Source organism: Schistocerca nitens, chromosome 5 (assembly GCF_023898315.1).
Source record: "Schistocerca nitens isolate TAMUIC-IGC-003100 chromosome 5, iqSchNite1.1, whole genome shotgun sequence".
Taxonomy (NCBI): Eukaryota; Metazoa; Arthropoda; class Insecta; order Orthoptera; family Acrididae; genus Schistocerca; species Schistocerca nitens.
In genome coordinates, this window is record NC_064618.1 from 585,462,065 (window position 1) to 585,478,126 (window position 16,062).

General features: G+C 45.0%; 1 protein-coding gene across 1 annotated transcript in view; it reads right to left on the reverse strand.

The window, feature by feature from the left end:
* Nucleotides 1–16,062, reverse strand: part of LOC126260595 (uncharacterized) — a 94,547-nt gene that overhangs the window by 16,748 nt on the left and 61,737 nt on the right. The window contains exon 2 of the mRNA XM_049957930.1: nt 14,516–14,956. Within this exon, the coding sequence (XP_049813887.1) occupies nt 14,516–14,956 (441 nt within the window). The remainder of the gene's footprint in view (nt 1–14,515; nt 14,957–16,062) is intronic.

The window sequence follows — 16,062 nt, forward strand, 5'->3', positions numbered from 1 at the left end:
GGCGATGACGAATACATACTTCCAATGTGCGTTCACCGTGGTGTCGCCAAACACGGATGCGACCATCATGATGCTGTAAGCAGAACCTGGATTCATCTGAAAAAATGACGTTTCGCCATTCGTGCACCCAGGTTCGTCGTTGAGTACACCATCGCAGGCGCTCCTGTCTGTGATACAGCATCAAAGGTAACCGTAGCCATGGTCACCGAGCTGGTAGTCCATGCTGCTGCAAACGTCATCGAACTGTTCGTGCAGATGGTTTTAGTCTTGCAAATATCACCATCTGTTGACCCAGGGATCGAGACGTGGCTGCACGATCCGTTACAGCCAAGCGGATAAGATGCCTGCCATCTTGACTGCTAGTGATACGAGGCCGTTGGGATCCAGCGCGGCGATCCGTATTACCCTCCTGAACCCACCGATTCCATATTCTGCCAACAGTCATTGGATCTCGACCAACGCGAGCAGCAATGTCGCGATACGATAAACCGCAATCGCGATAGGCTATAATCTGACCTTTATCAAAGTCGGAAACGTGATGCTACGCATTTCTCCCCATTACACGAGGCACCACAACAACGTATCACCAGGCAACGCCAGTCAATTGCTGTTTGTGTACGAGAAATCGGTTGGAAACTTTCCTCATGTCAGCACGTTGTAGGTGTCGCCACCGGTGCCAACCTTGTGTGAATGCTCTGAAAACCTAATCATTTGCGTATCACAGCATCTTCTTTCTGTCAGTTAAATTTCATGTCTGTAGCACGTCATCTTCGTGGTGCAGCAATTTTAATGGCCAGTAGTGTAAATAACATTGGAAGAGAAGTTACACACCTAGATTGAAGCAGAAACGTATAACAAATAACATCTTTGACAGCGTGATGGTAATGCAACGCAAAAAGTACGAAAGCTGAACAGTAAATAAATTAATACGTAGAAAACAGGTAAAGACTTAAAAACGAAACAGAAACAGAAAAGCTACATAACAGTTTATTTTAAAAGTGGACTAATGCAAACGGATACACAGACACAGTTTTAGGTATGGTGTTAATGTTTTCCCTGTTTGCTCCTTTTGTATTTGTGTATTGTTCAGCTTTTTTACTTTTTAGAATGCGGTACCATCACCCTCTCAAAGATTGCATTTTCTATATGTTCCCTCACACTCCTCTATTTTCCTGCAATCATTCATTTATTTCTCTTTACCTTATAGACTTTGCGTACGCTCGTTATATATTCTGTAGCTACATTGATAATTCTGTCTTCTTTTAATTGGTTTGTGTATCACTCTCCATGTTTTATACCTCCTGAAGTAGCCTTCTCAAGTAATAATTTTATTTTATTTCATTGGTTTGTTTATTAACGTCAAATGTTATGGAGGCCTGCTGTTCATGTTTTGCGTTAAAGTTTTTCCCGGTTTATTCAGTTTTTATTTATTTGCTTATCAATTTTTTTACTTTTTGCATTGCATTACCACCACATTGTGTTATTTACTGTACGTTTACGCTTCAGTCTGGATGTGTAGCTTCTCTTCCAGTGTTGTTTACAAATTTTGTAACTTCTTTGGTGACATTACTCATTAAATGTCTGAAGATGGCCTTGTAATCCGAAAACCGGTTAACATAATAAAAGCAATACTGCAAAAAAAAATACAAACTAGTGCTTTTCATTCATTATAAAGTTGTAATTCTTCAGGCTTTTCCGGCGATCTAATGACATCTTGGGTTGTCGTGCAAGTACGACGCTGATATCCGGCAGAACACCCGACAACCCAAGATAGTATAATGTTGTTCTACCAAGAACCGACAAAAGATTCAGTTAATATACATCATTTGATAGATGAAAGAAGGAAGCACAAATATGTACAGGAAAATCCAGGACCACAGAAATACAAGTTCAAAATGGCACTGAGCACTATGCGACTTAACATATGAGGGCATCAGTCCCCTAGAACGTAGAACTACTTAAACCTAACTGACCTAAGGATATCAGACACATCCATGCCCGAGGCAGGATTCGAACCTGCGACCGTAGCAGTCGCGTGGTTCCGGACTGAAGCGCCTAGAACCGCTCGGCCACCGCGGCTGGCAAAATACAAGTCAGTCAGGAATGAAATAAATAGGAAGTGCATGGAAGATAAGACTAAATAGCTGCATTAAAAATTAGAAGAAACAGAAAAAGAAATGATTGTCGAAAGGAATGGCTCAGCATATGGGAAAGCCAAAACAGCCTTCGGTCAAGTTAAAAGCAAGTGTGGTAACATCAAGATTGCAACGGGAATTCCACTGTTAAATGCAGAGGAGAGAGCGGGTAAGTGGAAAGAGTACGTTGAAGGCGAAGAAGAAACAGGTGAATGGTAGTTTTGTTGCCACTTCCCCCGAATGACTTCAGAAATTATTGTGGAGTGTTATTTATCCCTTCTGCCTCATTTAACCTCTAAAGCTCTTTCCAGTTCTGATTCTAATGCTGGATCCTCTACCGATGGCGACATACCAACTGACTTTCGTAAAAGTATTATCCGCACAATTCCGAAGACTGCAAGAGCTGACAAGTGCGAGAATTATCGCACAATCAGCTTAACAACTCATGCATCCAAGTTGATGACAAGAATAATATACAATAGAATGGAAAAGAAAATAGAGGTTGTGTCAAGTGACGATCAGTTTGGCTTTAGGAAAGGTAATGACTGCAGAGAGACAATTCTGACGATACGGTTGATAATGGAATCAAGACTAAAGAAAAATCAAGACACATTTATAGGATCTGTCAACATGGAATAGCGTTCGACAATGTAAAATGGTCCAAGATGTTCGAAATACTGAGAAAAATAGAGGTAAGCTATACGGAGAGATGGTAAATAAACAGTATGTATAAGAACTAAGAAGGAATAATTGGACTGTACGACGAAGAACGAAGCGCTCCGATTAAAAAGAGTGTAAGACAGGGATGTAGTCTTTCGCCCCTAATGTTCAACATATACATCGAAAAGGTTCAGGAATGGAATTAAAATTCAAGATGAAAGGATATCTCTGATGCGATTCGCTGATGACATTGCTATCCTAAGTGAAAGTGAAGAAGAATTACGTGATCTGCTGAATGTAAAGAAGAGTCCAATGAGTGCTGAGTATGAATTGAGAGTAAACCGAAGAAAGAAGAAAGTAATGAGAAGTAGCATAAATGAGAACAGTGAGAAACTTAACATCAGGATTGATGGTCACGAAGCAGATGAAGTTACGGTACTGTACTACGTAGGCGGAAAAATAACCAATGACGGACGGAGCAAGTAGGACTTCAAAAGCAGATTAACACTGGCAAAACGGCCTTTCCTGGCCAAGAGTAGTCCACTATTATCCAACATAGGTCTTAATTAGAGGATGAAATTTATGAGAAGTACGTTTGGAGCACAGCATTGTATACCAGTGAAACATGACTGTGGGAAAGCCACAACAGAGAATCAAAGCATCTGAGATGTGGTGCTGAAGATAAATGTTGAAAATTAGGTGTAGTGATAAGGTAAGGAATGAGGAGGCACTGAAAGTATCGAAGAGGACAGGGATACGTGGAAAACACCGACGAAGCGAAGGGACAGGACGATAGGACATCCGACATCAGGGAATGGCTTCCATGGTACTAGAGGGAGCTGTAGAAGGCAAAAACTGTAGAGAAAGACAGAGATTCGAATACGTCCAGCAAATAATTGAGGACGTAGGTTGCGAGTGCCACTCTGAGTTCAAGAGGTTGGCACAGAAGAGGAATTCGTGGTGGGCCGCATCAGACACGTCAGAATTAATCGAAAAAAGATCTTTAACACAAATATGTCGATCGAAATATTGTAGCATTTTTGCAAACTCATTATGGAGACTTGGAAAGCCTACCTGAGGGAAGTTATGTATACGTGCTGGACGGTTTTAACGGAAAAAAGTATTTCTCATTAAAATTAAAGTTCCCTTCCATGTTAGTAAGTTACATCTGCGCTTGCACAGGGATCTTTCAACTCAAGTGGCACACAGTCTCGAAAACAACTCAAAAACGGATGTAAGATTGGCAGTGTCCTCAAATCCTTTATAAAACTATCCTTGTAGGTCTTTCAAGGCCACAATGAATTCTGCAAAATTCGCGTATTCTCTAACGCCACTGAGCTTTGGAATCTGGACTGTCTTCGTCACAATGTGTCCCTCTTTTACAAGCATCCATATCAAATCGGAAAGAAGTTACCTTGCAGCGTCTTATTGGGGACAATGTGAAGTCAAGTCCAATAAATGTGAATTCTACAATCCATTACAGCTGTTGTAATTGTCGTTCCTCCACTCGCATTTTCCTCCTACGTTCAACAATAGCGAGCTTTAAATCGAACCCCCATTGAACCATGGACCTTGCCGTTGGTGGGGAGGCTTGCGTCCCTTAGCGATACGGATATCCGTACCGTAGGTGCAACCACAACGGAGGGCTATCTGCTAAGATGCCAGGCAAACGTGTGGTTCCTGAAGAGTGGCAGCAGCTTTTTTAGTAGTTGCAGGGGCAACAGTCTGGAGGATTGACTGATCTGGCCTTGTAACATCCACCAAAACGGCTTTTCTGTGCTGATACTGTGAACGGCTGAAAGCAAGGGGAAACTACAGCAGTAGTTTTTTCCGAGGAGACGGCATCCTCTTGGGTAAAATATTCCGGAAGTAAATTAGTCACCACTCGAATCTCTGGGCGGGGACTACTCAGGAGCACGTAGTTATCAGGAGAAACAAAACTGGCGTTCTACGGATCGGAGCGTGGAATGTCAGATCCCTTAATCGGGCAGGTAGGTTAGAAAATTTAAAAAGGGAAATGGATAGGCTAAAGTTAGATATAGTGGGAATTAGTGAAGTTCGGTGGCAGGAGGAACAGGACTTCTGGTCAGGTGCATATAGGGTTATAGATACGAAATCAGGTAGGGTAATGCAGGAGTAGGTTTAATAATGAATAAAAAATTAGGAAAGGGGATAAGCTACTATGAACAGCATAGTGAACGCGTTCTTGTAGCCAAGATAGATACAAAGCCCACATCCACCACAGTAGTATAAGTTTATAAGCCAACTAGCTCCACAGACGAGGAGAAGATTCAGGAAATGTATGCTGGGATAAAAGAAATTATTCAGATAGTTACGGGAGACGAAAATCTTTTCCTCAAATTCCGCCTTGGAATCCGAAGGCACAGCTATTTGAATAAAAACTGCGAACGCAACAATCCCTTCTACAGTCTCTGCTCCACCTAACAGATGTAAAAGAGATTTAGTATTGAGAGCTCAAAACACTGAACCGATAATGGAACCTTTCAAGAAAAGGCTTTAGTATTCTTCTTGATTACTTTACTCTGCTCCGTGAGGCACTGATCAGTATGTCCACTACAACAGTTTACAAAACTCTTGTACCGAAATCTGGGCGTCAGGTCACCAAAGATTTCCTAATGCGACTACTTAATTAAGCACATTTTCTGTACATTCCCATTTATACGTATCGATGTTGGAACTGCTTAAATCTCAATATTTCCCAGTTAGCTGTAGATAGTGACCTATATGACGAGATTGTTGCTCACTCTCACAACCGGTGGCACGACATGTTAGCAGCAGGCAGCGAGCACACAACAGCAGGAGAGAGACAAGCCCCCTTTCGCCACGATAGGTAGCATGACGTACTGCAGTGGTTTTAGGGACGGGATAAAGCTGCCTGTAGAGCTACACCAAGCCAGTGTCGCATTCAGTCTGTGTGTTTACAACTGCACACTCCGGTTACCCTCTTGTTGGCTAATTCCGACGCAAAATTGTTATTGATCTTTCACTCCGGCTGGACTGTTCAGAGCAGTACAATTTACATCTACATACATACTCCTGCTGTTGTGTGCTCGCTGCATGCTGCTAACATGGGTAGATCACATAACTAATGAGGAGGTATTGAATAGAATTGGGAAGAAGAGGAGTTTGTGGCACAACTTGACAAGAAGAAGGGATCGGTTGGTAGGACATGTTCTGAGGCATCAAGGGATCACAAATTTAGAACTGGGGGGGCAGTGTGGAGGGTAAAAATCATAGAGGGAGACCAAGAGATGAATACACTAAGCAGATTCAGAAGGACGTAGGTTGCAGTAAGTACTGGGAGATGAAGAAGCTTGTACAGGATAGAGTAGCATGGAGAGCTGCATCAAACCAGTCTCAGGACTGAAGACCACAACAACAACAACATACTCCGCAAGCCACCGTAGAGTGTGTGGTGATGGGTACCCCGTACAACTACCATTCTTTTCCTTTCCCGCTCTACTCGCAAACACAACGACGGAAAAACGACCATCCACAGGCCTCTGTATGAGGTCTAATTTCGGTTACCTTATCTTCGTGTTAGGACGCATGTGCAATCAGCTTCAAATGGTGGTACTCTAAATTTTTACACAGTCTTCCTCAAAAACAACGTCGCCTTGACACCAGAGATTGCATTGAGTTCCCAAAGCATCTACGTAACACTTGCGTGCTGTTCTAAGCTGGCAGCCCGCCCGTGAATTACTTCGATATCTTCCTTTAATCTGACCTAGTAAAGATCCCAAAGTCTGGAGCGTACTCAAGAGTAGGTCGCACTAGCGGCGAATGCGGTGTCTCCTTTACAGTTGAACCACACTTTCCCACAATTCTTCCAATTAACGGAATTCGACGGTCCTCAGATGCTCGTTTCATCTCATATCGCTTTGCGAAGTTACACACAGATATTAAAACGACGTGACTGTGAACCGAGACACTACTAACGCTGTATCCGTACATTACGGGTTTTATTTTTCCCGATCTCCCGCATCAACTTACATTTTTCTACATTTACTTTTTCTCAATCAACTTGTATCCTCCTACAGTCACTCAACTTCGACACCTTTCAGAACGCCACAGCATCAACAGCAAACAATCGTCGATTGCTGCCCACTCTGTCCGCTGGATCATTTATGTATATATAAAAATACACACACCAAAAGTTTTGCATCACCTCGGTTCCGTGAGTTCCGGAACCAGTACAGAAAATTGGAATAGAAATCAACATAAACATCATTTCCGCCCTTTTTATTGCTCATGAAAACCACACGTTGCATGTTGTACCACCATACAGCGAGACCTTCAGAGGTGGTGGTCCAGACTGCTGTACACACCGGTACCCCTAATACCCAGTAACACGTCCTCTTCCACTGACGCATGACTGTATTCGTCGTGGCATACTATCCACAAGTTCGTCAAGGCACTTTTGGTCCAAATTGTTCCACTCCTCAACGGCGATTCGGCGTAGATCCCTCAGAGTGATTGGTGGGTCACGTCGTCCATAAACAGTCCTTTTCAATCTATCCGAGGCATGTTCGATAGGGTTCGTGTCTGGAGAACATCCTGGCCACTCTAGTCGAGCGATGTCGTCATCCTGAAGGAAGTCATTCACAAGATGTGCATGATGGGGCCTCGAATTGCCGTCCATGAAGACGAATGCCTCGCCAGTATGCTGGCCATGACCACCAGCGGCGTACGTCGACCCCGCATAATTCCACACCAAAACAGCAAGGGACCTCCACCTTGCTCCACTCGCTGGATAGTGTGTCTAAGGCATTCACCCTGACCGGGTTGCTTCCAAACATGTCTCCAACGATTGTCTGGTGAAGGCATACGCGACACGCATCGGTGAAGAGACCGTGATACCAATCCTGACCGGTCCTTTCGGCATGCTGTTCGGGCCATCTGTACCGCACTGCATTGCTAAGGTGGACCTCCCCATGGCCGTTGGGAGTGAAGTTGCGCATCATGCAGCCTATTGCGCACAGTTTGAGGCGTAATACGGCGTCCTGTGGCGGCACAAAAAGCATTATTGAACGTAGTGGCGGTGCTGTCAGGGTTCCTCCGACCCATAATCCGTAGATAGCGGTCATCCACTGCAGTAGTAGCTCTTGGGCGGCCTGGGTAAGGCATGTCATCCACAGTTCCCGTCTCTCTGTATTTCCTCCATGTCTGAACAACGTCTCTCTGGTTCACTCCGAGACTTCCGGACACTTCCCTTGTTGAGAGTCCTTCCTGGCACAAAGTAACATTGCGGACGCGATCGAACCGCGGTATTGACCGTCTAGGCAAGGCTGAACTACAGACAACAAGAGCCATGTACCTCCTTCCTGGTGGAATGACTGGAAATGATCGGCTGTCGGACCCCCTCCGTCTAATAGGCGCTCATCATGCATGGTTGTTTACTTCTTTGAGCGGGTCTAGTGACATCTCTGAACAGTCAAAGGGACTGTGTCTGTGATACAACAGCCACAGTCAACGTCTATCTTCAGGAGTTCTGGGAACCGGGGTAATGCAAAACTCTTTTTGAAGTGTGTAATAGTAGTCCTATCACACTTCCCTAGGCCACTCCTCACGATATTCTTGTTAATGATGGATACTCGTCACTGAGGATATCACACTAGGTTTTGTTACTTAAGAGGTCTTCGAGCCACTGACATGCCTGGAAACCTTTTTGATAATATTGTACCTTCGTTAACAGCCTTCAGCCCCCCGAGGTAGCCGTGCGGTCTGGGGCGTCTTGTCACGGTCCGCGTGGCTCCCCCCGTCGGTGTTTCGAATCCTCCCTCAAACACGGGTGTCTGTGTTGTCCATAGCGTAAGTTAGCTTAAGTTAGATTAAGTAGTGTCTAAGTTTAGGTACCGATGACCTAAGCAGTTTGGTCCCATAAGATCTTACCACAAATTTACAATTTACAACAGCCTTCAGTGGATTACCGTGTCAAATACTTTCAGAGAATTTAGATGTACTTTTGCTTTACTCACAGTGTAATTCATTGCGAGTATTTCGGCAGGTGAAGACCTATTCATTTTCAAGGCTGGAATTTGTACTTTGAAAATGTTGGGGTGTTGATGTGTTGAAATATCGATCGCTGTCTAAGACGTTACCTGGCTTCATCCACGCGCACTACACTGCCTGACAAAAAAGTGAAGCACCAGGAACATGTGTACCTTTCTGTTTCTACACACTGTCGTCGATATGTAATTAATTAGAGTTACAATTCTCTCTGACTGTTAGGACGGTCACCTGAGTGCGTCATTATTGTTCGTGTTCAGTGTTGCTACCAGACCTGGTACTGAGTACCAGTAACGTGAACAGCGTCAGACGTTGAGTGACGACTACGAAGGCTATGGATGTACCTCGTACGTGTGTAAGATAGCGTTATCAACACCTAACAGCACTTCGGAGTAACCTTACTTTGGCTCTCCATGAAACCCGGGAATTAAGGAAGGCAGGATTGGGTTATGATTGTGGACGGGCCCGAATCAATTACTATTGGTTTTCTTGGCAATTTCACTCATTTATTTTAGTAAATAATTTTTGAAAACAAGCCAATGAGATCGCAATCAGACTTTTAAGGCACATAACCACAATCACGGCTGAAGGCCTTTAATGCGAAAAAGGCAATAATTAAAACATTTAACCACCATACAGAAAATACAGACATCAAATAACTTTTGAAAACAACCCAGTGTGGTCGCAATCAGAATTTTAAGGCAAGTAACCACTATCACGGCTGAAGACCTTTAACGCCAAAAATGGCAATTATTAAAAAAATTTAACAAACATACAAACCATACAGACAGCAAATAATTTTTGAAAACATGCCAATGTGGTTGCAATCAGAATTTTAAAGCAAGTAACCACAATCACGGCTGAAGGCCTTTAACGCCAAAATGGAAATTATAAAAAAAATTAACAAACATTCTGTCAAACGGTGAATGGCATAGCAAAAGTTAATTAAAAAGACAACATATCACCAAACAGGTGAGACAAATGATGGTAACTTAATAATACAATAATAAAATAACACACAAGGGCCTGTGACAGCCAGTGCTCCAGGAATCGACCTCTGAGTAGGTCACACCAAAACCAATTTCGCGAGCGAAGAAAAAGGCAGCCAAGAGCTGCATTCAGATCACAAGATGGTAGCTCGGACTAGTGGCAGTCTAACGAGCAACTAATGATAATCTTGATGGGCTACCTGACATCCAACAACACAAATGCGAGATATAATATTAGGCGAAAGACAGAACTGGCGGTCTGGGCTCCGCCCACAGAATACTGTGCTTAGAGCATCCGTGACAAGACGGAATAACCCCCACTAAGGTAGAAGAACGTCGTCACCCAACCTACAATCAAGAAGCTGTCAAACTTACACGCCTCACCAGACAGCGGTGGCAAGGTGAGGAAATGTACACTGCTGTTACATACATTAACCCCCAGGGCAGGTAACTGGGGTATTAGCGGCCACAAGACAGAAAAATACCGCTGTTTGAACGTAACAATGTAAGAAGCTGAAAATAGTAAATAGTCATTAGAAGCTCAGGAAAGCTAATCAGATCCGCCTTACCCAGGTACTCCACTCGCTGCTTTTCGCCTCAGTGACACTACGAGCAGCAACACGGACCCAAGCCACTAGAGAATAACGATATTTCACAATGATGGAGGTTTCTCTACGCGAAATGCAATGCACTCAACTTAAACATGCAGGATCCGGTTTCGACGAGGCCGTGAACCCTCGTGACCACTGCCCTTCGATCCGGCAGTCCATACTCGCCGCCAGCGGTCCTGGTGTGTTGTCGCTCTGCGCGGACCAGGCTGCTCCTGCGTCCCCAACTGAACTCCAGACTCACACCACACAGAAGAAGCACAAGGTTCAAATGGTTCAAATGGCTCTGAGCACTATGCGACTTAACTTCTGAGGTCATCAGTCGCCTAGAACTTAGAACTGATTAAACCTAACTAACCTAAGGACATCACACACATCCATGCCCGAGGCAGGATTCGAACCTGCGACCGTAGCGGTCACTCGGTTCCGGATTGTAGCGCCTAGAACCGCACGGCCACTCCGGCCGGCGAAGCACAAGGTCGCTCCAAAGATAGGGCAGCAGAACAACATATCGATAAGCACCGCTGCTGTCATTAGCGTCCGCAGCTCGTGGTCGTGCGGTAGCGTTCTCGCTTCCCACGCCCGGGTTCACGGGTTCGATTCCCGGCGGGGTCAGGGGTTTTCTCTGCCTCGTGGTGACTGGGTGTTGTGTGATGTCCTTAGGTTAGTTAGGTTTAAGTAGTTCTAAGTTCTAGGGGACTGATGACCATAGATGTTAAGTCCCATAGGGCAGAGCCATTTGAACCATTTTTGTCACTAGCGGCCAGGCAACAGTTAAGAAACTGAGTGGCACCAGTGAACACGAGAAGAAGACAAACAAGGCAACCATGCCAACCAAACGATACGGTCTGGCAAAAACCTACACACGGCACCAACGCGAGTCGCAGCACGGCTCACTCCATTGGACGTCTGGTAGAATTGTACAACATACGGTTTTGTCGGCAGTCGAATGCGTCAGTGGCCTGATGCTGGACTGCATGGGAATGTGAAGGCATGCATATCCATCATGAAGCTTCCGATCGATCGAGTCTGACCACCACAAGGGAGGATCTCCGTATTGTGTCTCAGACAGTTCTTAACACCTTCGTAGCTGCTTTGCCACCTGAGAACAAGTAATGTATTTCCTGCAACAACTGTGTCATCCAGCACCACCGCTCGAAGTCTAGTAGCAGCCGCACTACGGAATTACGACACCACGCATCCACTGCTGTTAACACCACAACGCAAATGCTTGGATTTTCATTGGTGCCATGACCTGGAAGCGTGGAATGGCGATGAAGCGGTGCCATTCCTGATGTAATGGTGTGGGGAGCCATCGGTAATGGCTTCAGGACACAGTTACTAAGGGAATTTTCATGGTCCAACGTTATGTTGTAGGCATCCTACGTCCTCATGTGCTACTATTTTGGTCCCCTTTTTTAAGAGGATAATGATATCACAAATGTGGCACATGTCTCTATGAACTGGATCGTGTTGCTGAGGTACTCTCCAGAAGATCCTAAAATAAGACCCTTAACAGGGAAGTACAGTAAACTCATCCTGGTGCTCCCCGAACAACACGCGTACAGGGTGTGTGGGGTGTGTGTTGGGGTTTATGGGCGCTCAACATCGAGGTCATCAGCGCCCCAAACACGCGTACAGTCTGACCTGTGTGACATATTGTATTGTCCTGCTATAGGCACCATCGTGCCGTGGATAAACAGACTGCATGTAGGGGTGGACATGGTCCCCAAGGGTAGATGGATACTTGTGCGGATCCATTTTACCATCCAGAATACTACAATATTCCACAAAACATAACGCTCCCTCCAGCGGCCTGGAAAAATCTGATTGTTGCTGCGTGTTTACTTTCAGACGTTTCACGCTGTACACGGAAACGACCACCTGTCATCTGAATCCCCTCCTGTCATGATCCAGTGGACGTCCGCTTGCAGTGCATGCGTGCAAATTGTAGATCTTGTTGCCGGTGAGCAGGCGCCTGCTGCGAAGGCCTGTACGCACCAACGTCTGCTGAATGGTAGTTGAGGAGACCTCATTTGTAGCCCCATGGTTCATGTGGGCGGTCAGATGCTCAATAACTGCACCACTCACTCCTGTCATCTATGGTCCGTGGTGCATCACAGCTGCCTCGGAGCCAGTTTTCGGCAGCGCCATTTCGCTATGCTGGTATCCATTAACAACGGTGCCACGCGAACTGTTTAAAAACTTAGCCTTTCCGGAAAAGCTTGCACTCTTGGCTCGGAAGGCAATGATTATGCCTTTTCAGATATCAGGTAAAGCAATACAGTATTGCAGTGCCTGTGTTATTCCGAATTACGGTGCAATACACCTTTGGACATGCGTGCATGTCCAAACAACAGGCACTGTGTGATACATTCGTTATGAAATACATCAAATGCATTCCCAGTTACGGATATGGACAACCATAAGCTGTAGAATGGAATGACGACAGTGAAAATTTGTGCCGGACCGGTACTCCCGCACGGATTTCCCGTTGATCGCAAGTAGTCGCTTTACCATTTGGCTGTGAACGCGCAACCCACGACCAGACCCAAAATTCCACTTGTCGTCAACCATTTGTCAACAACCTAGCCGTAGGTCGTGCACGGATGGCCAATGCTAAGGCGACCGCTTGCGATAAGCGGGAGATCGGATTCGAGTTCCGGTCCGCCATAAATTTTCATTGTCGTCATTCCATTGTACAGCTGATGGTTGTCCTTATTCGCAGTTGCGAATACATTTAATGTATTAGGTAAATCGTTTCCTTTCCGCATCACGACAACGACCGCACTGTTTTCCGCGTACCTCTACACGCTTTATATATCATCCACTGTATACTGAATCTTACCATTTTTCTTCCTTTTCTTATATATAACCTATATGTAAATTGAATGAGCTATTAACGAAAGACACCGCCAAAAGTAACTTAACGAGTTGTTTTTTGGGAAGGATAATGTTTTTAGACATCGTTAAATAACTGTATGAAACAATGTAAGAAATACGCTCTTCAGTTTATTGATTCATTTATTTTAACACCTTTTGTTTGGGAAAGTGGCAATGTACGGACATATTCTTGGATCCGTCGTACCAGCATTGTTAAAAATGTGTATTGTAACCGTTCATGTAAAGTATTATAAAAAGTTATTAGAAAAGAAATATTATTTCGCACGGTTCTGAGTTGAACTCCTAACTGTTCATCATTTTACTCACCGCGTAGATCTTGCTTGAAGAAGTTCGGTGCAGACAAGAATAATTAACGCCGTATATGGACGAGCGTTCCTACGTCGACATTGTCACACTCAAGACTAAAAACAATGGAATTAATGTGAGGGTAATAACTCAGACTTGATAGGCATCTGTTGAACTTGGTTTTCTTATACTAAAAATATTGTCCTTCGTGTGTGTAAGAACTTATAAACATCGACAATTTGAGTGGTTGCGGTGATTATTTGGTACCACTGCTGGAAGCATCAGTACGTTATGCAAATTATGTTTGTTGACCTTGAATGTAACGATATTCAAGGTCTGTTGCTAATGGTATCAGTTAAAGTTCACCCAAGGTTGTGCACAGATTCATAAACTACCTTCAAAATTTTCTCAAATATTCTTTCCAATAAATTTTTTCCAATTATTCAAGCAATTATTAATCCATTCTGATTTCCACATTCCTTTTCAACTGATGGTGTTGCCACCTGCTGTCTGTGAGTGACTATAGCACGATGACGTCGAACTAGGCAGTGGTGAAATTAATGTAACTGGACTATGCAGAAGATGAGTGGGATGAGTTCGGACGTCAACTCTGTCACAGCGCCAGTATCAAGGATCAGACGCGACAATTCTTTACCAGTTTGCCGGAGATCCTTACCGTCCGAATCAATGCATGCATCCAAACCACACGGTCTCAGTACTTGCGTGTGGAGTCATACTGCCAAGTTCTTTGTAATTTCCATTCGATTTCTTAATCACTGAAATATCACATACCCTCTATCCGAATGAATACTGATTCCATTGCCCCCTCCTCTTCTCGGTGCTTCAGGCACCGTTACATTGGTCGGGAGAAGCTGATGTTTAGCAAGTCCGCTATGCTGCTGACTCATCCAGTATTTTTGGGAGCTGTTCGCGTGCGTGGAGTGAGCCGTCACCGTCGCTGAAGGTGACCTGGATGCGACTGCTTTCGTAAATGGAACGCGACAAGGAGGCGGCCAGGCCGCCTCTCCTCGGCTGCGACCCGCGGCTCGAGTAGTGGCCCGCTGGGCTGCCGGCTCGCCGCCTGCTTTCCAGTAATGAGTCGCCGCCGCGCCGCCGCCGCCGCCGCCGCCGCCGCCGCCGCCAGCGCCTCCCTGGTCCGCCACGCTCACAGCTTCGGCCGCCCTCGCGCCTGACCGACGGCCATCTCTTCCGCCGCTGCCGCCGCCGCCGCCGCCGTCGAGCACGCCGTTACGGCTGCCCTCCTCGGCGCCCACTCTAGAAAGATTGGATTGGCGCGAGAAACAGGCCACGTGAGAGCTGACGGCCGCCGCCCGGCTGCACGCCGCTGCTGGCCGCAGAGTCGCACTCAAAGGTCAAGGAGGGCGGCTCACACCCAACTGATAACGGCGTCGAAGAAAATCCGTCTCTCGTGACCTCACGTCGCCAGGTCGCTAACCTCTAACCTTTCAAAACAATTACATCATCGATACAGTCATTAGAATCGTTTGTATATACCTCCGCTTCTTATAACACAAGTAAAATAGTAGATAAACCTGTAAGTAGGCTTTTTAGGTTCTTATGTTGGTAACGTCATGTAGCGCTCTATATGAAAATCCCTGACTGTGCTGTGTGAAGTCTGTGGCTGGTTTGCGTTGCTGGAATATTCGCTATTGTAGCGTTGCGCTGTTGGAGGTGAGCCGCCAGCAGTGGTGGATGTGGGGAGAGAGATGGCGGAGTTTTGAGAGCGGATGATCTGGACGAGTGTCCATCAGAAAGAGTAAATTTGTAAGACTTGATGTCATGAACTGATAGATATTATGACTTTTGAACACTATTAAGGTAAATATATTGTTTGTTCTCTATCAAAATCTTTCATTTGCTAACTATACCTATCAGTAGTTAGTGCATTCAGTAGTTAGAATCTTTTATTTAACTGGAAGTATTGGTGCTCGCTGTACTGCAGTAGTTCGAATAACGAAGATTTTTGTGAGATAAGTGATTCACGAGAGGTATAGGTTATTGTTAGTCAGGGCCATTCTTTTGTAGGGACTATTGAAATTCAGATTGTGTTGCGCTAAAAATATTGTGTGTCAGTTTAGTGTTGATCAGAATAAGTAAAGAGAGAAATGTCTGAGTACGTTCAGCTTTGCTCAGCTGTTTGAAAATCAAATAACGTAAGGAGTTTATCAGCACAGTAACTCATAAATTTTTCTAAGGGAAGGTTTCCAACCGTTGTTTCAGCCGTGTTGTCGCGGTGTTCCTCAGAGCCTTTGCCCTCAAGAATGCAGCTACAATACTTTCGGAACGTCACTTGATTTTATGGGGGCGTGCTGAAAGCTGACGCATGCTATAATCCAATTTATAACTGCAGAAAACTTCGTCCACACTTGGAGCACTCTCTCCTTTAACGTGTCTGTGCCAGAACACTGCGAGACCTACAACAATCCAGCG